The sequence below is a fragment of the Chanodichthys erythropterus genome, chromosome 16 (genome assembly GCF_024489055.1).
Source record: "Chanodichthys erythropterus isolate Z2021 chromosome 16, ASM2448905v1, whole genome shotgun sequence".
NCBI lineage: Eukaryota > Metazoa > Chordata > Actinopteri > Cypriniformes > Xenocyprididae > Chanodichthys > Chanodichthys erythropterus.
The window spans coordinates 36,078,635-36,104,792 of NC_090236.1; the positions used below are offsets into that span (position 1 = coordinate 36,078,635).

General features: G+C 37.2%; 3 protein-coding genes across 3 annotated transcripts; 1 reads left to right on the forward strand and 2 right to left on the reverse strand.

Annotated features, from left to right (window-relative positions):
• Window positions 1-438: 438 nt before the first annotated feature.
• LOC137003459 (interferon-induced protein 44-like) lies at window positions 439-5,507 on the reverse strand. The gene is made up of 7 exons (XM_067363629.1): window positions 5,027-5,507; window positions 4,877-4,928; window positions 4,507-4,702; window positions 4,241-4,393; window positions 1,434-1,605; window positions 708-808; window positions 439-624 (listed from the first exon to the last, which is right to left on the reverse strand). Exons 1-7 carry the CDS (start codon window positions 5,505-5,507, stop codon window positions 439-441), a joined length of 1,341 nt encoding a protein of 446 aa, XP_067219730.1.
• Window positions 5,508-9,404: 3,897 nt separating this feature from the next.
• map1sb (microtubule-associated protein 1Sb) lies at window positions 9,405-18,583 on the reverse strand. Its single transcript, XM_067362766.1, has 7 exons — window positions 18,436-18,583; window positions 17,051-17,152; window positions 15,700-15,782; window positions 15,212-15,352; window positions 11,931-15,048; window positions 11,643-11,848; window positions 9,405-10,556 (listed from the first exon to the last, which is right to left on the reverse strand). The coding sequence occupies exons 1-7, from the start codon at window positions 18,581-18,583 to the stop codon at window positions 10,398-10,400; spliced, it is 3,957 nt and encodes a 1,318-aa protein (XP_067218867.1). The 3' UTR covers window positions 9,405-10,397.
• A 4,899-nt stretch (window positions 18,584-23,482) lies between these two features.
• On the forward strand, window positions 23,483-25,774 carry gadd45bb (growth arrest and DNA-damage-inducible, beta b). Its single transcript, XM_067362790.1, has 4 exons — window positions 23,483-23,662; window positions 23,756-23,857; window positions 23,944-24,169; window positions 25,166-25,774. Exons 1-4 carry the CDS (start codon window positions 23,610-23,612, stop codon window positions 25,268-25,270), a joined length of 486 nt encoding a protein of 161 aa, XP_067218891.1. The 5' UTR covers window positions 23,483-23,609; the 3' UTR covers window positions 25,271-25,774.
• The last annotated feature ends 384 nt before the right edge of the window (window positions 25,775-26,158 follow it).

The following is a 26,158-nucleotide window of genomic DNA, read 5'->3' on the forward strand; positions in this document are numbered from 1 at the left end:
CCTTTTATCCACCTTATTCTGTAAAGCAGAAGAAAGCTATTTTCTGTGAATGTGCAAGACTTCTGATTCATTAGGTAAAAACTAGAAGAATAACAAAGTGTCTAAAGGGTTAAAATATTTGAGCTACAAACCAGAGTGTTTATAATTATGACAATACATGAAAAAAATAAAGCGGATGACACTGGAAACAAGACATTTAATTTACCATCAGCCACATCTGCGCTTACATTTAAAATAATAAGTAGCACATGTGCACAAGGGCCTAAACACATACTCAGAGAGATGAAAGGAGTAATGATGTCACACATACAGAGAGAGAAATACACCCAAAGCACAGACTGTAACAAATATAAATGTGATTATCTAAACAGAAAGATATGATTTGCTAATACAAATATACATAAAGAACCTTTAGGTTCTGAAAGGGAAAAGAAAGCTCTACTCAGACTTCTCTTCTGGGTTGTAAAAATCATCAAAATAGCCCCCAGCAGCTCTGATCATCTGAACAACAGCGTTCAGAAGCAGTATGTCAGTTTGAGGATCCAATTCCAGTTCTTGGTAGTAGTTTTTCACCGGGATCACAGCAGACAGAGAGACTCCAAGCCGGGTGCTCACCTCCTGCACCTGTCACAAAACAGTTCAGAAACACTCAATAACAAGATGTGAAACAGAACACTCTCTATAAAGTCATATACATTCATTTGTACCATTCTGTTGATATAGTAGCTCTGGTAGACATTTTTCAGGTCTTCCGCCACTAAGGGACAGGCTTCATCCACCTTAGTCAGCAGAACCAGCTGAGGAACACCTGAAGTACAGAACAATATCTATGGGCCTGTTTACACCTGGTCACTTCATGCATTCTCTCTGATGGGATAGCTCTCTGATAGTGAAAAGACAAGGTGTAAATGCCTTTCGAAACGCTTTCTGGACGGATTTAAATCTCATCACTCAAACCATTTCAGGAAGTGATCTGAAATGCATTACAAATGCTGGATAAATGTGTAAATGCATCTGGTTGTTGAAACCACATATGCAAAGTTTACTCCTCCCAAAATATTTAAAAAAATAAACGTGTGAGATGTTATAGGCTATATGATGGTGATGTGTGTTGCCATATTTAAGTGGTCAAGTGCAAATGGAACAGTTGTGACAAAACGGATAGCTATCCGATCAGTAAAAATGCATGAAGTGACCAGATGTAATTAGGCCCTTAAATGCTACCAAATCCAAGGGATCATGATGTAGCCCTAAAGGTTAAAGATTTATAGTTGTTGAACAACCAGTCCCCACAAGAGATGCTCTTGAGAAAGGGACTTAACCTCAGGTTGCTTGAGAGAGGCTGTAAATTTATTCCCATCATTTAAATGACAAAATACACTCATGTGACTTGAAATTAATTCAAATATGTTTCATTATTGTTTGTCACTCACCCAGCTGGTTGGTTTTCTTTCGAAAAACCGCAAACTTTTCAACCATTTTGTCTGAGAGAAGCTTGACTTTGCTGGTGTCAATCACATACACCACACAGTGAATCTTGTCCTTGAAGCCTGGAGATTTACGGAAATGAGGGGAGTCTGGCTGTATCGGCATCGATGGGTTAAACTATGAAAAAGATATTTCAAATATCATTAAGATGTTAGACAGAAAATACTGGATAAAAAATTATAGTCCATCTTTTTTAATGTCCATCTTTTTTTCCCTGTAACTAGCTAGTAATAAGTCAATAAGTCCTGTGAAGCCATGGTTTGCAGTGAATTTATAACAGGGGCATTGTTTGGCATTTAGTGCCTAAAACCCCCTTAGCTGTTATAAATTCACTGTAAACCATGGCTTCAAAGGGCTTATTGCTTTTATAAAACAGTAACCACACAATACAAATATTAAAGCCAAAAAATATGTATCAATGCAACTTTCATGAAGTAAAATCATTAAAAGCCTTCCTTCTGTTGGAAAAAAATAGTCCCTGACCATGAACAGCAACAGAAGTTACATTATTATACCATTAGATGGAGGCAAAGATTGTGTTTATGAGCGAGAGACTTTTGAATTGAAACTTGTTGTGAACATGGAACAAGACGCAAGTTAAAAGGACAGGATCGCAGTGGACATTCAAACAGATTTTTTTATGAACATAGGACAGACCTGAAGGAAAATACTAAATCTGAATGCAGGTAATATACTCGTTCACTCAATCTCTGCTGGAGTTCAGTTGTTTCAGTTGTGAATTGCAGTAATCTTGTTTCTTTTTTCTGTAGCTCTCATCTTTAAATATATACCTCAGGTTTTGTGTCAAAGCTATTTGTAAAGTCAATCACAAAGCTTTTTCCCGTTTTGGAGGTGTTTTTGTGTGTTTTTCGCAGCATTCACGCTGAAAACCAATGCTGTCAATTTGTGCCACTCAACAGGCATGACTGCAATAACGGTCGATGGTGATGTACCCTCTATAGCCTACTTATGTAGCCTAATGCGGTCAGTTGTATGTTTTCGAGAATTTTACAACAGCTTTGAATGCAGCTCAACCAATCAGAATCAGAGGCCAGAACTATCCGCTTTATAAAACATATTCTAAACCTATTATCAAAGTCCCTTTAAGTAACTTCACTCGGCGGCCATCTTTGAAACGCCTCTCGGGCACATAGACAGTAAAAGAAATGGACACAGCGACCCCATTGGAACTCAATTGAGTCAAGTGAAGCCCATTTTTAGCGATTTTTAGCACTTCCGTTTCTGACGCGCAGACTCACACTAAGCTTGATGACGTCAGCAACCTGTCTGACAGATGTAAATCTTCTAGTAGCTGTGCGTACAAACTGCCATCGTTAATCTTGCAGAGACGGCGAGCTTGAGCGGGGAGTTCTTTGGCGTGAGTGAGCAGGAATAAGTATTCTGATTAATTAGTTTGTATAGTATTTTAAAATGTAACGCCAGTACGCCATATTAAGATAATCTCCCCGATTGCCTGCGAGCTTCTCTTCCTGTCTGTACGGTAAGTTCTCTACTGTGCGACAGAGAGTCGAGTGGTTATGACGCAATCGTTAGCTTATTTTTACAAAAACTGTTTCTACGGGGCCATAATGTAACATAGAAGGTAATGGAGCCCTTTATACATTGTCGTGTATCTTTGGAAATAAATAATGGACAAATGGAGTCTTTAAACGCCTCAGATGTAAAGTTATTCACTGTCAAAGTGACGCCAAAATGAATGGGAGTCAATGGGATGCTAACGCAAGTGAAATTCTGCTATAAGATGGCAGCACGCGGCCGACTTCAACTTCCGGTCGACTTCCTTGGGCACTGCTCGGGCATCCTGGGTATCCATGCAGCTCCTATCTCTTTGAATGGGGAAACATCAAATTCTCCAAAGCAGTTTGCCAAACTTTCGATTAAATTTCATATTTGAAATCACCAATGAAATCTGACAACTGTCTCATAATTCTTTTTCCTAAACGCTCGAATCATGACAAAAAAACTGTATTTTTTAGGCTGGATCAAGCTAATGCGCATGCACAGACATGCGCGTCTCTTGTACCTCATTTCGGAGGCGCGCGGCGCGTCTGACTGTTTCTATAGAAACCAGTGCTTCTAACCAGTCGGCGATTGGCTCTTATTTTGAAGGCGGGACTTATTCCGCCATATTGCGCGATACACTTTCTCCCATTCAAAACAATACGAGTGACATGTCTTGTGTTATGGTGCGTTCAAGTCTTCCTGGGAAGTTCGTATTTACGAGGTGGGAAATCGTGTGTACGACGGTAGGTGCGTTCAAGTCACTTTCGTCGGAGTATGATGGCGGTGTGCCTTCTCTAAATTAATTACACAAAATTACAACACTTCTGCTTCTAGAAAATGTAGAGCAAATAATGTACATTAGTTGTATGTTCCTTTTTTATGTTTTTTAATTAATTTATGAAGCTTATGTAAACTTTATTGTTGCATATTACATTTTTATACTGTGATGCTATTGTATTTTTTGCTGGGAATCAGCTTACTTTGTTGTAAATAGAAAAGCCTGACAATTCACTGCTAAATACCTGTAATATTGTGGTATTTCGCCATGTTTCTGACTGACACGCCCCCAACTCGTACAGATCGGAGCTTAAAGAAAATTACGAGCTTCCCACTGGTATTTACGACATTGTGGTGGCATTCATGTCAGTTCTGCTCGTAAATACGATCTTTCCGACATGACTTGAACGCACCATTATTCTTTTGTTTACCTTTTACCTAAAGTTCTCACCTGATACCTGTCTTGAATGTGACCTTTCAAAATATTGGCAAAATCCTCTACATCCAGACCGCTGTTCAAACCCTCCTCCAGACCCATCGAGTCAGACATAGTGAAGGGAACATGGCTGACACCGCTGCCTGGCTTTATGTTGTAGGTACGGAACTGCATGGCACAAATATTTAGCATGTAATGTGGTACATAACTAATCACAATACTTTACACAATATTTCACTCTGTGAAACATCAGAGATGTAATAATCAAAGTATATTTCTACCCGAGTTGTCAAACTGGTTCCAGCAGTGCCAGTGTTGGCCTGGATGCTCACATAACCCTTGAATACAGAGTTGACAGAGTTGAAGAAGCTTGATTTCCCAGCTCCAACAGGACCCACCAGTAGAATCCGAGCCTGTTTAACTGAGCTAACAGAAGGCTTCCAGCCCGAGATGGTGCTTAGGAGTGCCTTCTTTGTCCTAAAAACATTATTAATTATTGTCAAATACCTTAAACACTCTTAGGGACACAGTAAGTCAAAAACATTTAGTAAAAGACATTGATATTAAAAAACAGAAATCAGACCAAATTGACTGAATTACTGAATCTGAATAAATTTTAAGAAGACACTAAATTTGGTTTTCTTTACTCACTCAGAGTTCCACTGCACATTTCTCCATGGTTTCTCCATGAGTCTTCCACAATCTGGTAAGAATCCAAACCAGAGTTATTCACACAACCATCATTGAAAGTGCACTACTCTCTCATAAATGATCTAAAAAGTAGCACAAAATAAAACAAACCTTCAACTCTGTATACCTCACATTCTGTCAGCTGTAAGTCATTCCCATGCATCTTCAGTGGATCGAATTTGTATGCAGATGCTGGATTACTGTAGACGGTGGCTGTGTTATTGTAAAGAAACACTAAAGAATCAAAGTTTGGACCACTGTCAGTGAAAGAAAACTGGGGATTTCCACTGAACACACGGAGAGGATCTTCTTTAATCTCTTTGTCATTAAAGCTGAAGAGAAAAGCTTTGTCATCCACAACATTTCCGCCTGTTTGACCATAATCTTTGCTAGTAAAAGCTCCAAAAATATATCCAGACTTATTGTAAGCTACAACAACAGTCGGTCCCTGATGATTACACTTTTGGTGAAATGTATTGATATGGTAGCCATGCACACTGGCTTTAAACAGCAGGCTGAAGTTGGCATTGTTGAACAACGAGCAGAGCTTCTTCTTCTGCCATGTTGTCAAGCTGGATGTGATGGTGCTCATAATGACCTGAAAAACATTTAAAGCATGCTGTTATAATGAAATGAAAAGTTTCTTTAAAAAATATTTTGAATGTAGGCAACTACATACAGTAAAGTACAACATATAGATAACTGTCCACACCCAAACTCATGTGAAAGAATTCAATACAAATCATAAATATGTAAAAATAAAATATAAAATTGCGTTGACCTAGTAAAAAATAAAAGTAAAATAAAAAAAAAGTTATGAAATCAGCTCACCTTGGAATGAGACGTGAGATTCGTCTGCTTTCATTTGGTAACCTGAAAGAGATTACTTTCTTTTTTACTGAAACTCAACGTTGTATATATAAAAAAAATGAAGTGGCAGTGCAGGTTTGCTTTAACGTGATATTTCCTACAGTTATGCACAAAACCCCACCCAGGAACCAAGTTCCTTGAAAAAGTATTTTGAAAAATATGTAAGCAACTAGATACAGTACAGTGTGGTGTGACAGATTACCGTCCACATCTGAAAGGATTCAAGTAATTCAAATTGTCACATCATATAATGCATGCAAAAGAAATGTAAATATGCAAATATAAAATATAAAAATGCACTGATCTTGCAAAAAAAAAAAAAATGGTTAAGCGCAAAACCCCGCCCTGTAGTTGATTCCACAGTACAACTCAATTATGAAGTCACATGTTAAGTTCGAACAACTGTAACTACCAAACAACTATTAAAGAATGACAAATATTTGCAAATGGCAGCAATGAAATTAACTGACTTTAACGCTCGGAAACACACATGCATCATTAGTCCTGTGTCAAATATACTGGTTACACTTTTACAATACCGTAGTTACATTGTAATTACTCAAAAGTACTGAGTAGTATTAATTAACTATATGTGCTTAATAGAGGTTAGGGTTAGGGTTAGTTACTTATAATAACAATAATAATCCTTTAATAATGTATAATTTGTATAATAATGTATAATTTTACATGTATAATGTATAATTTACTGTTATTACTATAGTAAGTACAACACTGTAAGTGTTACCAATATACTTTTTAGTTTTTATCATATAGTCAACCTTGTTCTGTTTTTGTTTAGTCAAGTTTTTGTCAATTATAAGGGGCAGTTTCCCAGACAGGGTTTAAATGAAGACAGTAGTAGGCTGTAATCTAGAATAGTTAATCATGGTTTTAAAAATGGCTTCCTGAAATAAAGATTAAGTACAGATTACTAACACTTGAACTATGAATTCCTGAACTAAAATAAACAAGACTTTTTTTTAAAGCAACTGTGCTAATCTGAATTAGCATGAGTGAGGTTGCCTATAAATCATTGTATGAACCATGTATGTTCACACAGCAACTCGAATAATGTCTGTATGTATATGTGCAAGCCCGGATTCCCTTACTAGTAACCATAGAGACTTGACCAAAGTAATATCAAAGATGGCAACATCCATAAAACTGAAAAGTCTTATCACTTTTGACACCCATCAAATCTTCATTAACCGACAGCAGCTTCACTGTAAACATGCGCTAGATGGACACATTTAACCGTTGCATTCACGTCTCATGTCTTTTGCAGTGTCTCGCACATGACACGGCATTTGAGTCGCGCATAGAAGAATCAAGAATATATTGCGGCGGAGATGTGGAGTAGGGGACAGGAGATAGTGATTATAAATTATGGTGTATTAGGGATTTAAATACACATAATACACTTTGGGGAGGGAGGTACATAAATGGTAATGGATAGTGGAGGCTCTATATTAGAGGAAAGGGAGCTGGTTTGTTTGAATGATGCAGACTCATGGGAGGGGAACAAGGATAGATGTTCATATGGGAATGGAACCTGTGTTGGATTTGACACTGTGTCAACAATTTGCCTAGAAAGTGGGATATATGGGAAGAAACTAGCAAGTGATCACTACACCAGTTGTTACAACAGTGCATATTGAGACACATAGAATGTTAATACAAGGAAGAGAAAGATGGATATTTGAAAAAGCAGATTGGGTCAAGTTTGAGGAAATTTGTGAGAAAAGAATGGTAGCACTTGACTCAAACCAAGAACTGACAAGAGTTTGTGCAACAATACTTGAGGCAGCATTAGAATCAATACCAAATAGCAGGTAAAAAAGGAAAACTGTTCATGGTGGACAGCTAAGTGTAGTGAAGCTGTGAGAAACAGAAATAAGGCTTTTAGACTTCTTAACAGAACACATAATTACACTCAAGCAGTGGTGAGGAGAACTATAAGACAAAGAGGAAGCTGGCAAAGATTTTGCAGTGAAATTGGAAGATCAGCCTAGTAGATAAAGAGAATGGAAGGTAATAGGAAAGAATGGGAATATCCTGTATCAGAATCAGAAGGCGAAATAGAGGTAACAGACAAGGACGAGACAGAAATGTTGGTAAAAGCAACTGAGAGCTTGGAAAGAAACTATAATAAATCCTATCAGGAAGTATGGAAAGGACCCTTCAAAACCTTCTAATTATAGCTGATAAAATTAAAACTGATGAACATAGAAGGAAGGATGTTGAATTGGATAAAAGATTTGATGGCAGACAGAACTATACAGGTAAGTATAGGGAACAAATTGTCAAATAGATTTGAGATAGAAAATGGAACTCCATTTTTTCTGTAATGGTTCATTATGTTTTTAATCAAGTAAAAGACATTAGTAGATGTTTTTTGCAGACAACAGACTCTGTGGAAAAGGGGAAGGAATGTTTTGCATATTAATGGGAAGATTCAAGAAGCAATCAGAAAAGTAGAAGAATGGGCGCATGAATGGGGATTAAAATTTTCAGAATAAAAAAACAAAGACTAGTTTTCTCTAGGAAGAACGTTATTCCAGAAATAAGCCTGAAAATGTATGAGACCATTGGAAAGGGTGAAGGTTTTTAAATTTTGAGGAAGACCTATTTATTTTTATTAAAATCCTTCATTGGCTGAACATATAAATAAAATGGTTGAGAAATGTCAAAAGCTGTTAAACATCATGAGATGTGTAAGTGGAGTGGAATGGAGGCAAGTTTCTCTTCATTAAAAACTATTAACATGCACATTGATACAGTCTGTATTTGATTTTAGTGGTATATTGTATGGTTCAGCCTGGAAAACCCGGGTCTACGGAAGGACAAGATTCTCTATATATTAAACATTAAATTAGTTTCATACGCAAATTACTAGAGACAGGTAAGTTGCATAAGTCCCCCGGTTTACTTGTTGGTCTGTTTTCAAATCATCTGCTCCGAAGTGTTCCTTAATCTTTGCCAGATTGAAAAGATTAAGTAAAACACCGGGTAGAAAATGTGTTCTTTCAACAGAAAAGCTCCAATTTGGGGATTTAAATTCTTCAAATCTAGCAACCGCATGCATGAACGCTCATTAAAAACAAGTCTATAATTTATTTTTTACATCACAATGTTACACTGATTCAACAATATTACCAATGATTCTTTGTTCATCTCAGTGTTGATTTTTTTTGTTGAAATCTCACAATTGTTTCAAATTTCAGTGCAGTTGCAAAAGTGATACTGAACCAACATCACTTTGTAACTTTGCTATTAGCGTCCACACATCAACACTGAATTAACATTCTTTCAATGATTGCTTGCTATATCTGGGATAGTCCAATTTAATTACATTCAACTATTTTAATTGATAATTTACAGTATTAAATTATACATATAAATTAAAATAAAAAATAAATTAATATATATATAATTTTTTTTTCTCTCTAAACTTTTACCATTTTTTCCCCACTAATCATGTCTGTGCATTGTGGGATTGCATTATCCTGTAATACTGACAAAGAACCAGTACAGAATTTTTAATGACATTTAAATGTTTTAATTCATATAATTCATTTTACATACAAGTATATTACACACTTTATATGGGAGTGCAGCAATGCATGAATTAAAATTCTTGTGCTCCACAAACTTACCAGACATTCTCTTTATAGTGCTGAATTAAGGAGATGCATCTAATAAAAATAAAGGAGCAGTATGTACTACAGCAGTCAGTAACAGAAGCACAGTAGGCATACAGTAGATATCAGAGGCTCTGCACTGCAGTTACAAGTTATACTTAGTGTCACACACTTCTACCACTTATCACATGTCCAAATGGGATGAACACTTACATGCCATCTACAGATTTCATAGTGATTTTCTATTACAGTGCAGTGCATTCATACCACATCTGTGTGAATTGGTGTGAAGCTACTGGTCCTCAAAAGGGACAGGAAAATGGTACAATACTATCCTTTCAGACCAATGCAAAACCAAAAATGTTTGTCAAGAACATATTGAAGTGTAAAATAGGTCTCTATGTAATCATGTTGCGTAATTTGATCTGTGTTTGGACAGCTGATATTAAAATATCTGTGCCATCTAACCCCCACTGGCACTACTAATTTGTTTAATTAATTTGTTTGTGTGTCTAAATGAGTTTATAATGGTCTTCATGCACATAATCAATGCAATTCTCTAGCTCCAATTTATTCAGGTCATCCGCATAAACCACAATAATGCATTTTCCAAAGAAGTGTGTATCTGTGATATGTGAACTCTGGGCTATGTTAAAGTGTGCAGTATATAATTATGACTTGCTATGTTTGTGAAGTGGGAATCTATTAAATACCCTTCTTAATAATAAATCAGTGAAGTTATACTCCTAGAGTAAATACATCTATAGGTATTGATTTAATACTTGTGATTTTACTTTAGTCCTTAGCTTCCTGCTTAGGAATCTTTCACAAACACAATATATGTTGTTTGGTAAAACATCTGCCGAGAAGAACATAACTGTACATATGAATGTGTGGTGGTGAAAATGTGTATGTGTCCCTTTAAATAAGCATGGGATACACAGATTGGAAATGTAAAGCATGTGTCATCACTAGCAGAACTCTACTTTACAAGCAGGGAAAGTTTCCTCCTGCATAGCCACAGTGCTGTTGCTGCCTAGGACTGTAATGCCCAGATGCCGTTGTTTTTCTTGAGTTTCCCGATACCACTCATGCATCATCAGTGATTCAAACGTGGGAATCAGAGTCACCTAGAAGTACACAAAGATAAAACAGACAAAGTATCTCACATTATCCCCTCAAAGAAGATTGTTTTGGGTCCACTCTGATATGATAATCACAGGCAACCATAGGTATACCTGTCAGTGTAGAAGTAGCATGAGATTTAAAGTGGCATTACAAAAAACAATTCTACAAGTAACTTCGAATTTTATGTTTAACTTTTTCTCCGCCAGCATTTTTTTTTTTTTTTTTTTTTGCCAGCCGCCGCTAACAATTTTGATCATTTTCACAAAAATGTAATGGCTCCTTTTTTCAGACTATACTCTACAAAATGTTGGGTTAAAAACAACCCAATGTTGGGTTGAAAATGGACAAACCCATTGTTTGGGTTGTTAACCCAGCGAATGGGATGTTTTAACCCAGGAGTTGGGTTAAATGTTCGCCAAACCTTCTGGGTAGTTTTATTTAACTCAACTATTGTTTAAAAGCTGCTGTATTGCTTGCTTAAAATGAATCCAAAATATGTTGGAAATTAACATTTATGAATATGTTTAATAAATGAACATTAATACGTAAAATGAATAATAAATAAACAAACAACAATTAATAAATTGCTTATTAATAAATGTTCACCTTTTGATTATTATTGTTGCCTCTAGTAATTATGTGTCTGATTTCTAATTTCCAACCTATTTTAGGTTCATTTTAAACCAGTCATAAAGTAATTTTTAAACAATAGTTGAGATAAATAACACTGCCCTGCACATTGGTCAAATATTTAAGCCAACCTCTGGGTTAAAACAACCCAATCGTTGGGTTTGTCCATTTTAAACCCATCTTGGGTTGTTTTTAAACCAGCACTTTTTAGAGTGTACAATGATTATAAGCAACACTTATTGCTTGTTTCTGCTCCTTTTTTGCCTGTGTTTTAATCTAGAGATTCAGTACTTTTTCAGAAGATGTGTAATAGCGCCCCCTACAGTATAACAATGAAAGCAGGGAAAGCCAGAAAACTACATCAATGGCAGGGAAAGAGTTAACCACAGATAGAGAGGCCAAAGTCCTGTAGAGCAACTTTGAATTGACTTCTACTGCATATATCTTCTCATACATACCGGCACATCCTCAGGCCATACAGATTTTCCCTCCAATAATGCATCCAGAATGGACCTCAGCAAGCTTTCCTTGAGTGTGTCGTCCCCACTTAATATGTAACAGGATGATCGCAAGCGGCAAAAAAACTCAACATCAACAGTAGAAGCTGCATGGCCTGACGGAAGGTAAGCCAGGTCCAGGTATACTGAAGCACCAACCTTGCAACCTGCATTAGGACACCAGTCATTACCAGATAAATCTTCATGCAATCTTCATGCAAAAATAAACAATGTAAAATCATTTCAAACCTGCTGTTGTGGATCGTTTAGAAGCAGAGCCTGTGCTCCGACTAGCCAGTATGTCTCCTGCTGAGCTGCTTCTCGAGCCACTAACAGAAGAACCTTGACTACCAGCCCTGGTTTTGGTGCCTTGTGAAGATGTTAACCTCTGCGTAATTCTTGCTGCTTTTCTGCCTTTTGTTGCACCAGGCTTTGCATTGCTGACAGGATCAGGCATACAAGCGCCAGGCTGAGGTGGAAGAGGAGGTAAGTCTTTCAGAGGTGCGGGTGGGGGATCCTTTGGCAAAGAATGATTCCCTCTGTAAGAATTCACACCATCATTTAGGTTCTGGGATTGCAGGTGGGCACCACCTTCTTCATCAGAATCCAGAAGTCCATCTGCAGTAATGGATGGGCAATCCTCTACACCAGGATGTATATCTGAGTCTGTTGCCATCTGAAAATAGTCACTGGCTGAAGTGAGAGGGGTCTCCTGAGCTGGATGAGTGACCTTGTTGCCTGAACATGAAGGTGGAAGGGGCTTAGCTACCTCTTGGGAGTGGTCACTATCATCAGAAAGGTTCAACGGGCTGGTGTTTCTAAAACCTGGTGACAGTGGAACTTCTTGATTGCCAACCGGTTTGAAATGTTTGAATTCGCATGGAGAGACCAAGCAAAGGTCAACATCATGGGTAGCATCAAATACTAGACCATGCGGTCCAGATGAACACCCTTCTGGGCCATCATGAGGTGCCCTCTGGGTGTGAGGCTTCTTTAAAGACAAAGACATTCCTACTTTGAAATCAGAATTAACATGATGTCCGTTGGAGTAAGATGTTTCGTCTTCGTTGGTGGACTCGCTCACCGTTGGCAGCACTTGTTCAAAAGACATAGACAATGACTCATCAACCTCAGTGGACTGTGGTGAACTTACTTCCGCAGGCATTGAGTGTGTGGTGGTAAATGTGGGAGATATATCATGCATTATATCCTTGAAAGAGCTGAGAGACAGGAAACTAGAATGCTTCTCTTTGGAGGAAGTTGAGATACTTTCTTGGTTACTTTTAGGGCATCCGGACTCTGAAAACTTGGACAATCCCGTCTGCTGGCTATCTGAGCCAAGACACATCTTAACACCAAAACTACTAAGATCTTTTGAGGCCCAGGTCTCTTCAGGTGACAAGTGATAAGGAGTATGACCAGCACTATTTGGACCTGATCTAGGAGATGTTAGCTCTAACGTCTTTTCATCTGGACTGACGCAAACTTCCTCATGCCCATTTTTTGAAATATTATCTTTCAAAGCCCCATCAAGCAAAGTATACTCAGTGGGTGTGAGGTCTAGATTCACAGAGAGCTCATTTTTTATTTTGACAAAAGGTCTCGCAGATGCTCCGGACTTGCTTGGGTTTACTATGCTACTACACATAGACTGCACATTACCTGTTGAGACATTTTTCAGGTTCCCAGAGTCAACAATTTGCCTCTTCATGAGCAATTCATGTTGCTCTCGATCCAATTCCAGAAAATCTGCTGTCATATCTTCTGGTGAAGACATTATGGAGCAATTTACATCTTCTGAGTCTGTTGACAACTTCTGGTTCTGCTGCTCCTTGTTAGATTTAAAATTTTTGGCTTTGTCCTCTGCCTGTTTGTGTAATTTTGCTTCGTTTTTTACGTTTTCAGGCTTATTTGAGTTCAGTAATCCAGTGGAGGTTTTCTTGATTTCTTTCCCAAGAGGCTTTGTTGCTTTTCTCTCTTCGGGTTTGCTATCTAACTTTGGTCTTCTCGTTGAAGAATTTTTGCTACCTGACGTTTCTCTCTGCCCATTTTCTTGTTTCTTTGAGTCTGATATGTTTAATTTTTCATTGCTTTTGTCCTTCAAAGACTCCTTCCTTGTAACTAGTCTGGAGGGTTTATGTTTCACATTGCTTTCTACAGATTTTAACTTTTCTTCACCTTTTAGATCATTTGCATTCATGCCCTTGGTTTTGTCTTTTAGCTCTAGATCTCCACGAATCGCTCTGTCTTTTGAAGCACCATTACTTGGTCTGGATTCATTTTTAACAGATTTGGGACTGTCCTGACTCTCTGCTTTTGGATTCTTATCTTGTTTTGTTTCAAAATCTTTGGAGCACACTATAGGGCGCTTGAGAAACTCTAGATGCTTCAGTCTCTCCAGACCATCCATTATCTTTCCTTGTGGTGTAGAGCCAGGGAAGAGAACTCTGATGATTTTCTCCACTGGGTTAGCAGGATGCCAAACAAGCAAAGCACATATAGAGACCACAGAGGATAGGTGGCCATCTAAATTCTTGGATTTGGAACTATTATCTGGCCAGTTATTCATGAAAGACTCTACTTCTTTGCTACGTTTGACTGGATTTAGGATATAAAGCTCAAGGCATCCCACTCCCATTTTCTGGAAAAGAATAACTGGTTCTATGGAGCCAATTGAATTGCGAAAAAGCGGTTCTGGTGAGATCTTTAGTTTTTCCAAATGCTGTAAAATAAGTCCTGCTAGATCACTGCTTCGTAGTACATTAGGATCACCCTGAAGCTTTTTAAGTCTGTTTGGGGCATTTAGGAAAACCACACCAAGCTCTGGAGAGATTAGATTCTTCGCCCATTGCTCCTTTTCCTGTGAGTCAGTTTTATTTTCCTCAAGCTCTGCGACCTTCCTCTCCAACAGACTGTTAACTCCCGGCAGGTTGTCTGTTCCAACATGTGTAAGCAGCACTGAGTCAACGCGGTCCAAATGCCTGACGAGCTTCCAGAAGCAAGAGCGCGGATCTGCTCCACCATTTACCAAAACATTAAAGCCATTGACAGCAAAAAAGGCACAGTCGCCTCTCCCTCCTGGAAAGACATAACAGCACGGACGACATAGCTTGAGAAATCCCACTGTGCCAGGCGGCTCTAAGAGATCAAATGTAGACTGTGGCTCTAAAGACTCAAAAATGTGGTCCGTGAACTCTTGAAGGCCGCCCATTTTGGGTAGTACCATTAGAGGATTCACCTTAGTGTCGATAATGTCATGTATGTTGTGTTTCCCTAGCACTGAGTTTTTCCATTTTCCAATTTTAGGGCAGCTTAAGGTGAGGTTTGCTTTGCCATGTGTGCTTACAGAGTTTAAGAGAGCTTGAATCTGTTGGAAATGTACAGAAAACAGCTCTCATCAAAAAAACTGAATCATCTTTAATGCATAGAAGAATCATATTATATACAAATATAGCTACTTTTTCTTATCCACTACTTATGAGAGGACAACACTTTAAAATATTGGCATACACATTTACAGTCTGGCAAACCTCTTCATCTGAAAAGATCTGGGTGAAATCATTAGGAGTGAACTGCCCCGTGTGCAGGACCAGATCCCCGGAGTCCTCAAGAGACTGTCCCGTCAGAACCAGCAATTTGTGCCGAGGTATGGATGATATGAATCTGTGGACCTGAGTTACACAAAATATTTATAAATTACAAAAATATTTCAATTTATATATTCAAATATTTAAAATATATGCATATGTTTCAATTACATTTCAAGCTATTATCATATGCCTCTACAAAGTACTACAAAATGGAGACTGAATACCTGATTGAAAACTAATTTTTCTTACAAATGATTACATTAGAAAATGAGACTACATTTTTCTGCAGGATTGGTGATGGGTCTTATATTTCCGAGGCACTATTTAGCCTTAACATATTTAATGTGACCTTTGTCATTTATTGATTGTGTAATACAAATAAATAGAATCGAGGAAGAGAAGAAGAGATGCCTTTAACAGTCACACACCTCAGAGTAGAGTAACCCTTCAGATGGATTTACTACAACTTTAATGTCCAGTACGTCTGAACTGAAATGAAAAGTCTTCTGACCTATGATGGGATTGTAGGGAGACAAACAAAATGAGTCAATAGGGAAATCATCAGAATAAGTACACAAAGATGGCATGCATATGTGGATTTCTCAACAGCAAACATTAATGCATTGCATACTAATCTGAAAAAAAGCACAATACAGATAAATCAAAGCAAATTGCACTAAACTTTAAAGTCAGAAAACATGATGCAATTAAATATTTGGCTATTCTGTAAGTGTTTAAAATCATGAGTCAAACTTCAAAGCTTTTAATGCTGCCATAATCTAAAACAGAACCAGAGTAATGCAAAACAAAATGAGTGAGTTTTCCCTGAGTATTAGAGCAAACCATGTCTATCTATGGTTTTTCAGCAAAATCACTTTCAAAACTACTGCAAGAAAATGTTCCACTGCTGTTTTTTCAACAGCAGCCAAAGTCTGAACAATTGGTAGAAAGCACTTCCTTCCTGTCTTTCTGCTGTGTCTACTGAAATAGCAAATCGGGACCAACATGCCAACATAATACAACTTTTACTGAAGAATAGAGGCGACACAGTTTACACAGTCCTCATTACGCAATATAAATATTAAAATTATAAATAATTACTGACTTTCTCCCATTGAAGCAAAGCCTTTTTACATCAGACAGTAATGAAAGGATATTTACTGTGTTTATAAATGTAAAATACAAAAGGAACAGGTTTACTAAAACAATTTTCTGATAAAAGTGTCAAAATTCTTGTTAAGACTTAAAAATATTTTTACATGCTCAACAGATATTGTAATGTTCCATTGCATGATGTTCTATATCTGCTATTCTCATGTTTGCCTTGAACCGTAATTCTTTTAATATAGAAACATGCCAGTTGGTGTTGTTGTTGTTTTTCAGACTTTTTGAAATTGGCATAATCAGATTATGGCTTTAATGAGTTTACATGACTCATATACATTGAAAATATGACCATATTCCATTATTAACTGGAATATTATTGTGCATGTCTGATACTGTAAAAAGAGCTGTGCTGGGGCTGAACTACACAGTTGCTTCTTTGTTAATTCATAAGATTGAATCCCACACGTATATCATGTGCTCCAACTGGGCTCTGAAATATTCCCAACAGAGTTCTTTAAAAGTGTAGCTCATGTCTTTCACTGCCAACCCAAATGTGCTTCTTTTTGTATAGGCTACCTCATAAATTTATGTCTGCCGTATGATGAAAAATAAAAGTTACCCAGAAAAAAAAGGCATTCATAGTCAGTGAATATTAGGAAGCAGAAATAAGACCTCTTATGTCTTTGGATTCATAAGAAGAATGCTGAGAAGAGAAGAGCTTCAGCTGCTCATCCAAGTTACACACTGTCAGGTCCACATCCCATGCGCGAATACCTATGTAAGGAGACGTAAGTATTCAAAGCATTATCAAAACTCAATAATGTCCTTATTGACAATTACTGTACTGGGTTTATGCCTATTACAAAAACAATGAACGTTGATTTGAGAGCAAGCAGGCTAAACCCCCAGAGCAAAAGCACTGCAGTCAGCATGTCACCGAAACATCATGTGAGACACACTGTGGCTTTTAGAGACAAATGAGATGGTTGGCTGACTGGCCATCAAAAAAAGCTTTGTTTCGTGGCATTGGTCTGCTGTACTCAGAAAGGTCGACTGACAATAATTTAAAACCGTACAAATTACTTCTGTGAGAGAAAACTTAAATGAAAGCAAATATGAAAAAAAAAAATTCCTGTAAGCTGTTATTTATCTTTTTTTCTTGCTCACTACCCACAGAGGCAGGCTCTTTTCAGTTTTTGATCACCCAGATATATGTGCTGTCAACATCTGACATATTGTTAGCGCCTCATGTGACTACTTTAAAATGGTACCACTGTCTCTGTTGCTGAAATGTTGATGACTGAAAATCCAGCTTAAACTGGTAGCTTTTTTGTTTTGTAGCATGTAGCTGGCTGGTTTAAGATGATCATTACTTGGCTATCTTAGACCAGCTAGACACCAGTTACAGTGTTTCACAATTAGATTAACTACTAGATTAAGTTGGATTTCTCATCAGGGTGATGATGGCCACTAAAATTAATTTACATGTAAGCAAAAAAACGACCGCTGGGGTGGGTGTGTGAACACGCACAGACTGAGACTAAACTGTTGATGTGTGAGAAACACGTTAAAGGAATAATTCGTTTCTATATACTGTAATAACGACTGTTAATAAACATGTGAGGCAAATAATGTACTTAGGCATGCTGGAAAGGGATGCACAAGGTGGCTATTTTTGATGTTTACTATCTGATGCCATAACACTGCAGTGCAGGGACCGCTGCGCGAATCTTGTACCAGAATAAACATGATATTACTGCTTTGAAAGCTATTGTAGGATTAGCGGTATGTAGCCGACGACAGCTTGTTGAAATATGCGTAAAAATGTATTGCTGAACGCGAGAGAAAGTCTCTGGCGCAATGAGTCGCACTGTGTTGATTGTGTTTCAGCCATCTCAGTTCACCAAACAACCGTTGAATAATTACAAAATCACAGAATGGATGTTGAATGCAGTCCTAACATACACAAATGAGAGATAATGATAATATTCAATATATTATTATAACAGCTTGGGTTAACTATTATTATACCAAACCCAAAATTTAAAAGGGAATACCTCGTTCAATCTCCACCACAATATAGTCCAGTATATGCGGTCTATAAAGCGCACCGATGACAATCAACATCGAGTATTTGTCATTGCTGAATCCAGGATGGGCTGTCAGGTCCTCTGGTTCCATCGCTGCCGTTAGACCCGACGCCATGTTGGAAAGTTATTCTTATGATGTAATACACAAGCATTTGATTCAAGCATTTTTGAAGGAACAGGCGGATAATTTGAATGAAACTGAAGCTGACCAATCGAAGTCCGCCGTGTTGCACGCATCAGCAATCTTCAGTATTTAGGCTAATTGTTTTTAAGGAACGCATTTACCATGAATCAAATAGGAAATGCATATGAATTAAGTACAATGCATTCACTCTACGTTAGAAAAAATGTAGGTGAGGAAAGCAAAACAACCCAACCATTCAATAACTCATGACTTTATTTGGAATTTGCAAGGCATTTTACACAGCGGTAATGTAAAATGAATGCAATGTCTGAAGTAAAAGGGAAAACGACAAGATTTTACATCATTTATCTGATTAAAGGCATTTCAAAATAAAAAAGTGGCATGATGTTCCTTGTGGACAGCCGCATAACTTGCCAACTCTTGCACCTTTACGTACTGCACACTGCTCACCTGCATCACACTGAAGATAAAAATAAGAAGAAGAAGTGATGGAATGGTCAATGCAATTACAATACATGCAGGAAAATATTTTCAGCATTATGATAACATGTCATTTTGTTGTCAACTCGCTATTCTTTGTCAGTAATTAAAGTCAAAGTAGTCGAAAAACTGCTCATTTAATCACTGCAGGTTGCACCACTTTGAGTTTAGCTACTTGAAATGTAAGACAGTATGAAACTTCAGCTAGAATTTTAAATTGCATTCAAAGCAATAACAGAATTAACTTAATTATGATCAAAATCATTTCACGAATAAGCACTGGGTGTTGAAACAAGTGCTACATTACCGAAGGAAGTAGACTAAACTTTTTTCCAGTTTGTGGGAGTTGTTTATTCTTTAACTTCTCAAGAACCTCTTGCAGTGCCTCTATCTGTAAAAATAATTACATTTTTAGATCTATTTCATGAGATTATTCAAGATGGTTGGTTTTCTTCATTCATTTGTCATGAAAGACAGAACTTAAATAACTCACCAAATTGTTCTCCTCCTGTGTTTTTATGACACTCTCCAAAGAGCGATTGTCAAATGAATCATCACAGCTCGTGAGGATGAAGGACAGGGCAGTAGCAGCAGCGATAAGGACGATCCGTCCGCTAACCATGGTGCTGAAAGAAGTTTCCTTGGTCCCAACAGATGGTCGTTGGTGATGAACAGCTGTTCTTTATAAATGAATTCTACATCACCTGCTACAACATTCATGATGATGACGGCCATATTTCCATACTTATGGTAGTTTGTCAGGAAAAGATATGCTTAACGTTACAGATGCGGTTCATCCAGACTAAAAAATACTGGGTTTAAACAACCCAAGGGCTGGGTAAATATAGTACAGAACACATGTTGGGCTAATTTTACCCAGCAAATTTGTTTTTTTTTTAACCCAGCATAATAGGTTGATTTATTTTTACTATAATAATTAAAAAAAAAAAAAACTTCATGCATGAATGAATGTTTACAGATTAACATAAATCCTCTAAACCTTTTTTAATACTCCACACAACCACTTTACATGATTATTTTCGATCATATTTTATAGCATAGCACATTTTATATAGTTTTACATAAAATACATATTGCTTACAATTAAGGTCGTTTAACAAATATTAGAAGTAAAAATTAAACATTTAGAAGTAATTCAAGTGTAATCGACCAGTCATGTTGTCCTGTTTCCACCGTAACTGCGCTGGATCTCGTGCCGGAGATGAGTCGCGTTCGGCGGGGGAACTGATAACTTCAGACCGCCACTCTGCGTCTGACTCGGCTGAAAAATGCTGTGACTGACACCACAACCTGTCCATAAATAATCAGCGTACAATTCTGAGAACTTGTTTTAACATCCTAAGTATGTATATTCTGTATATTTTTTAATAAAATCATAAAAATGTATGCAAGCCATCACGTGAAAAGACCGACAAGACACTCCTTTAATTGACTTACATCGCCCATGTATGTTGCTTTTTACAAAATTAAACGATATACAGAAAAATAACGTTTTTTAGATCAAATAAAACGTACACAAACATGTATATTACCGAAGACATGCACCAATTTGTTGGAGCTGCACTGCTCTCTCCTGAAGAGGTCGCAAAAAGCCCGCGATAAATAACTCAACCCTGGGTTGTTATGTCTGACCCAGGATCTGGGTAACACAAAAATTATCCAAACACTGGACAACTAAATAATAACTAAATAATAACAATAATTACCCAAAAGGCTCAACCCAGGACTTGGGAAGAAACAATAACCCAAGGTTTTTTAGAGAGTTTCCTAACTTATGTCTGCTTATGTTTGTACACTGTTACCAGAAACCAGGGATTTTGCCTTTTACAGACTGTGACCCCACCCAAAATCTAAGAAAAACGTTTTCTCTGTAACACTTCATATTGCATTAAACAAATCATTTACATAATATAATAGGAAGTTGCATTAAATTTTGAAATTATAGGAAACTTTGATTCACTGTTTCTGTTTTTACATTCATATGTATATTTGAAGCATTTCTTTATTAATTGTTTTATAAAGAAACGTCTTTTTTCCCCTTCTTTTTTTAAGTATTAGCCTGGTCTGGTCACCGAACCCTTGCAATACCGTCACAAACCACCAGGTGTCGACTTCCGAACAAAATAGCCTACTACATAATTGTGTAGACCTTGGGGCTGATAGTCAAAGTAAATCAATGAAATAATTTAAACATATAATTTCATGATCATTTTAAATAAAATCTCAAATCTCAGAAATTATCACAATTACTCGAGATATGTGACAGAGGATTGCTTGATCTGGATGATTCCGGGTCAAGTCCAATATTGACATTGATGGGGCGAGGAGGAATAGATGATTGGGGTCATGTATAAAGAGTAACCAAGGTCAGTGGCTTTGCTTCAGGTATTAATGAGATAACCTGTAAGGCAGAGACACCAAGGCATTGGGAAATTCTAGCCTAATTCAGAAAATTTGAAATAAAACTTTAACAAATAACTTTAATGATCCCATGTAAATATTTTATTAACTAAGCACTAAGTACACAAGTTCACTGCCCCTCTGTGATCTATCTATCTATCTATCTATCTATCTATCTATCTATCTATCTATCTATCTACCTATCTATCTCTTTATCTGTTCATTCATTCATTCAGATATATTTCTATAGATCTGGGTCTATATTATCTATCTTTAAAAGTTTGTGATGGCACATTGAAAAAAAATGTCAAAGCTTTAAATTCAAATAGAGAATAAAATACTTTTGACATTATAGGTCAGATGCTAAACTTGAACGGAAAAGAAATGTTTTAAATCATTATGAAATATAAAGCTAACAAATAGCCAAAATAGATGAATAGCTAAAGTGAGTGCAAATATTTTAATTAAGTGCATGCATGTTGATATTAAGGACATCAAAAGAATTAAGAAATATCAAAATGTAAAGGTTATTTTGTAGGCCTACATGAACTACAAAATTTAAATTTTACAACAGGCTACATAAAACTTCTATGAGTTTATCATTGCAGCGAGATCTTTTACTAAACTGAATGCTATTAGCTAACTAACTCGATATGCTAGCAAGGCCTTATGGGTATTAATGCCACTTGAAAAGGATTAAGATGATAATCATGTTGTCAACAGATGATTTGTGGTGCTACAAACTTTGTCAAACTATAATCTTATTCAACTGATGTAATCACGATAGCCCTGATTGAATTGATTGTCATGCAAAATGGCGGCCCTCTGACAATCAAATAACCTCCGCTCCGTGTTTCGCTTCACAGCTCATCTTCATTTTGTTATAACACATTATCATCACCTGACATAATTAAAGCTAAACAGTTTAATCTCATGATCTGACCCTAATCACCGAAACCAACGAAATCGCGGACTTTAGTATAAATCCCAGATCTAGTTATTATTAGTTTTGATGTAATCAGAGAATGATTACCTACACGATCACCTTAATTTCTGAGGTACTTGCCAGCACATGTCCCTTCTCCTCGTGATCTCAGATCTCCACGAGGAGGTACAGTAACAGTTCTCGCCACCAGATGGAGCGCTGGACAAAGAAGACCGTCCAGACGCTCATGGTTGAATAAATGCTGTTCAAGAATTGGATGACTTTTGATCAACTAATCAATTAATTATTATTATTATTATGTAGATTATCATTTGAGACAATAAATGCAAAAATATAGACTAACATCAAGGTTAAATAATGCATAATATGGTTTCATATAATTAAATGCATTTTTTAATCAGCATTTACAACGGCTTCGAACGCGGCTCAACCAATCAGAATCAAGGGCTGGAACAAACCGTTTGAAGTCCACGTACGTTAGTTGACATTATGATGTATTATTTTTTTAAGATATATATTTTTGCACAACATTTTGCAAAGCCATTATGAGATAATAGAAATGAAAATAAACAAAATATAACGTAAAAATGCAGAGATAAAATATATATATATATATATATATATATATATATATATATATATATATATAATATTATATAAAATGTTTTTATTTAGAAAGTTTAACAATACTTGAAATCTCAGCGGGTGCTTCATGCATATCGTGACAAAAACCAGTTTTAAATCCATCTGTCAGAAACTAACTATCAATATTAATGACTTTTCATTTTTAACGGATTAGTCTGCAGGATTTCATTATGGAGAATAGTTCCTTGATCGTTCCTCACACAAAGACATCAACTGCAGATGACACAATACTTCACACAATAGGAGACTCCATAGAAACCTTCGTGGGCAACTAACTAGCATGAGGTTTCGACTGCAGTTTCAACCACGCCCACTACGCTACTCCTCCTATAAAAACCACGGGCTCCCACAGCGTGCAGTCAAATACGAGCCGACACAGCATCTTAGCGTATCGGAGCAGTGCGAGAGAGAAACCATTCGAAATCTCTGTGGATTACTACCACCATATACTCTGGAATTATATTATTTGGGGGAATTTCTATTTCTGGATTATAACATCATTTAATGACAAACATGACTCTGGAGGAAGTTGTTGGATGCAGCAGCACTGACAGAAAGTAAGTTACTTGTTTCGTATAGCCTAACTGAGTGAGTCTTCTTCATTGTAACCGTTTCATAAGTTAAAACTGACAATTCATTTTTCTTTTAAGAATGGAAACAGTGAGTGAAGCTCTCGAGGAGCTTCTAGTGGCTGCACAACGACAAAACTGTCTGACAGTTGGAGTCTACGAGTCTGCACAACTCATGAATGTGTAAGTATTTTACTCTTATCTCAAATGTAATTCGCTTTTTTAATCGAATTGCATATTAAATGAAATGCGTTTATTACCTTTTTCAGGGATCCAGACAGCGTGGTCCTTTGCGTTTTAGCGACTGATGAGGAGGACGAAAATGATGTTGCGCTTCAGATCCACTTCACGCTGATCCAAGCCTTCTGCTGTGACATCGACATCAACATTGTGCGCGTCTCCGGCATGAGGCGTTTGGCACAGGTTCTCGGAGAGCCTCTTTCCACTGACAGCAACGCCAATGAACCAAGAGACCTCCACTGCATACTTGTAACTGTAAGTAGCAATTTTTATGCATTTCACAAATGCATATTAAACAGGAGCAGTGTGCGAATTATAAAATAACATTCGAGGGAGGGGTGCAGTTTGTTTATATCGCTTTTGTTCTCGTTAACACGCGTGATTTAGTTGTGAAATGTAAATATACTGAATAAATAATAGCAGTTTTAACATTTTGCTAATGTTCTGTCCGTTACTGAGCTTTGCTAAACGTGTTCGGGAAGCAATTCGCACCCTTAAAGGGATAGTTCACCAAAAAAATCATTTACTCACCCTCAAGTTGTTCCAAACCTGTATAAATGTCTTTGTTCTGCTGAACTCAAAGGAAGATATTTGGAAGAATGTTTGTAACCAAGCAGATCTTGCCCCCATTGACTAGCCTACTATTGTATTTTTTTTCCTACTATGGTAGTCAATGGGGGGGCGAGATCTGTTTGGTTATAAATATTCTTCCAAATATCTTCCTTTGTGTACAGGAAGAATAAATTTCATTGTTTTGCTGTACACAAAGTAATATATTTGTGCGCCCCGCCCCCCCATTGACTACCATAGTAGGAAAAAAAATACTATGGTAGTAAATGGGGGGCAAGATCTGCTTGGTTTTTAAGCATACTTCAAAATATCTTCTGTTGTGTACAGCAGAACAATTAAATGTATTCTTCCTGTACACAAAGGAAGATATTTAGAAGAATGTTTGTAACAAAGCAGATCATAAATTTCATTGTTCTGCTGAACACAACATAAGATATTTGAAGATATCTCGCCCCCATTGACTATAGTAGTCAATGGGGGCGAGATATCTTCAAATATCTTATGTTGTGTTCAGCAGAACAATGAAATTTATACAGGTTTGGAACAACTCAAGGAGGAGTAAATGACTGAATTTAAATTTTTTTTTGGGGTGAACTATCCCTTCAAAACAAACCAAGAAAGTACCAAAAAAGCTATTGTGAAAGATTTGCAATACTAATCATGTTTCTTTCCTTCTCATAGAACCCACAAGCCGAGCATCTCAAGCTGAAGGAGGTGGGAAGTTACTGCAAGGAAAGCCGTTGCAAGAACCAGTGGGTGCCCTCCATTGCCCTGCAAGAGCGCTGAGATATTCTGCACTGAAATGTGCTGAAGAGAAAAGGAATATTGATGTCGTCCTTCAGCTGTCATGAGGACACACTCGTCAGTTCAAGGGGACTGTCTAATAGTCCATTCCAGAGCTTCCACCTCCATGTCTATGGAATTCGAAGTGTCAGAGGATACTAGAGACATTGGTCCACGTTCCTCATAATGCATGATCGGTGTTATCGCCATTTGGAAGGACCGAACGAGCACCAGGGTGGTCGTGGACATTGTTGTACCTCTAAAGGGATGCAGCAAGGATGCTGGGGATGTTTCCAGGCGCCGGCGTATGGCCGCACTTTGCACTCCACGAGGGGGGTGAATGAATAACACGTGACTCAGACCTGGGTCTACAGAGGAAAAGTCAATAAGAGACTGCTGTTCAAGGACCGAATTTGTCTTACCATAATTTTTATTTATGCACAACACTGATGTCATTCAAAACAAATAATATATTTGGATATTTATGAATTTTGCAAAGTGTACTTTTTCTTATGAAATAAATTTTATGCATAATTGTTCAAAAAATTAACAGTTCCTGTTGTGTTTTTTATGTCAGATTTAAAGATTTAACTGTTTGGACATTAGAGGGAAAAACCATCACATGCGTTCAGTTTAGAGCTGGTCATAAAGACAAATTAGTTAAAAATACTCTTGCTTCCTTGTTGGAATAGCCAGGTATAATTTCGGATGTTATTTTAAGCTCACAATAAGGAAGAGATAGACTTAAATTGTTCTGTGGGACAACAGACACTTATGATTAATGGTAAAGAAACATCATTCCCAAGGAGATTGCTGTTCACATATTGACACCTGTTTTTTCCCCCACCTGTATCATGAATCATGCAGCCTAGACGCAGCACTGTGTGTACA

Excerpts from the sequence above, each read along its gene's own strand:
- gadd45bb (XM_067362790.1), top strand. The coding sequence starts at position 23,610 with ATGACAAACATGACTCTGGAGGAAGTTGTTGGATGCAGCAGCACTGAC. Across the intron at positions 23,663-23,755 it reads TGCAGCAGCACTGACAGAAA|AATGGAAACAGTGAGTGAAG; the intron begins GTAAGTTACTTG and ends TTTTCTTTTAAG. Across the intron at positions 24,170-25,165 it reads TCCACTGCATACTTGTAACT|AACCCACAAGCCGAGCATCT; the intron begins GTAAGTAGCAAT and ends TCCTTCTCATAG.
- LOC137003459 (XM_067363629.1), bottom strand. The coding sequence starts at position 5,507 with ATGAGCACCATCACATCCAGCTTGACAACATGGCAGAAGAAGAAGCTC. Across the intron at positions 4,929-5,026 it reads TGAGGTATACAGAGTTGAAG|ATTGTGGAAGACTCATGGAG; the intron begins GTTTGTTTTATT and ends GATTCTTACCAG. Across the intron at positions 1,606-4,240 it reads ACATTCAAGACAGGTATCAG|TTTAACCCATCGATGCCGAT; the intron begins GTGAGAACTTTA and ends TCTTTTTCATAG.
- map1sb (XM_067362766.1), bottom strand. The coding sequence starts at position 18,583 with ATGGCGTCGGGTCTAACGGCAGCGATGGAACCAGAGGACCTGACAGCC. Across the intron at positions 15,353-15,699 it reads AAGGGTTACTCTACTCTGAG|GTCCACAGATTCATATCATC; the intron begins GTGTGTGACTGT and ends TGTGTAACTCAG. Across the intron at positions 15,049-15,211 it reads AGATCTTTTCAGATGAAGAG|ATTCAAGCTCTCTTAAACTC; the intron begins GTTTGCCAGACT and ends CATTTCCAACAG.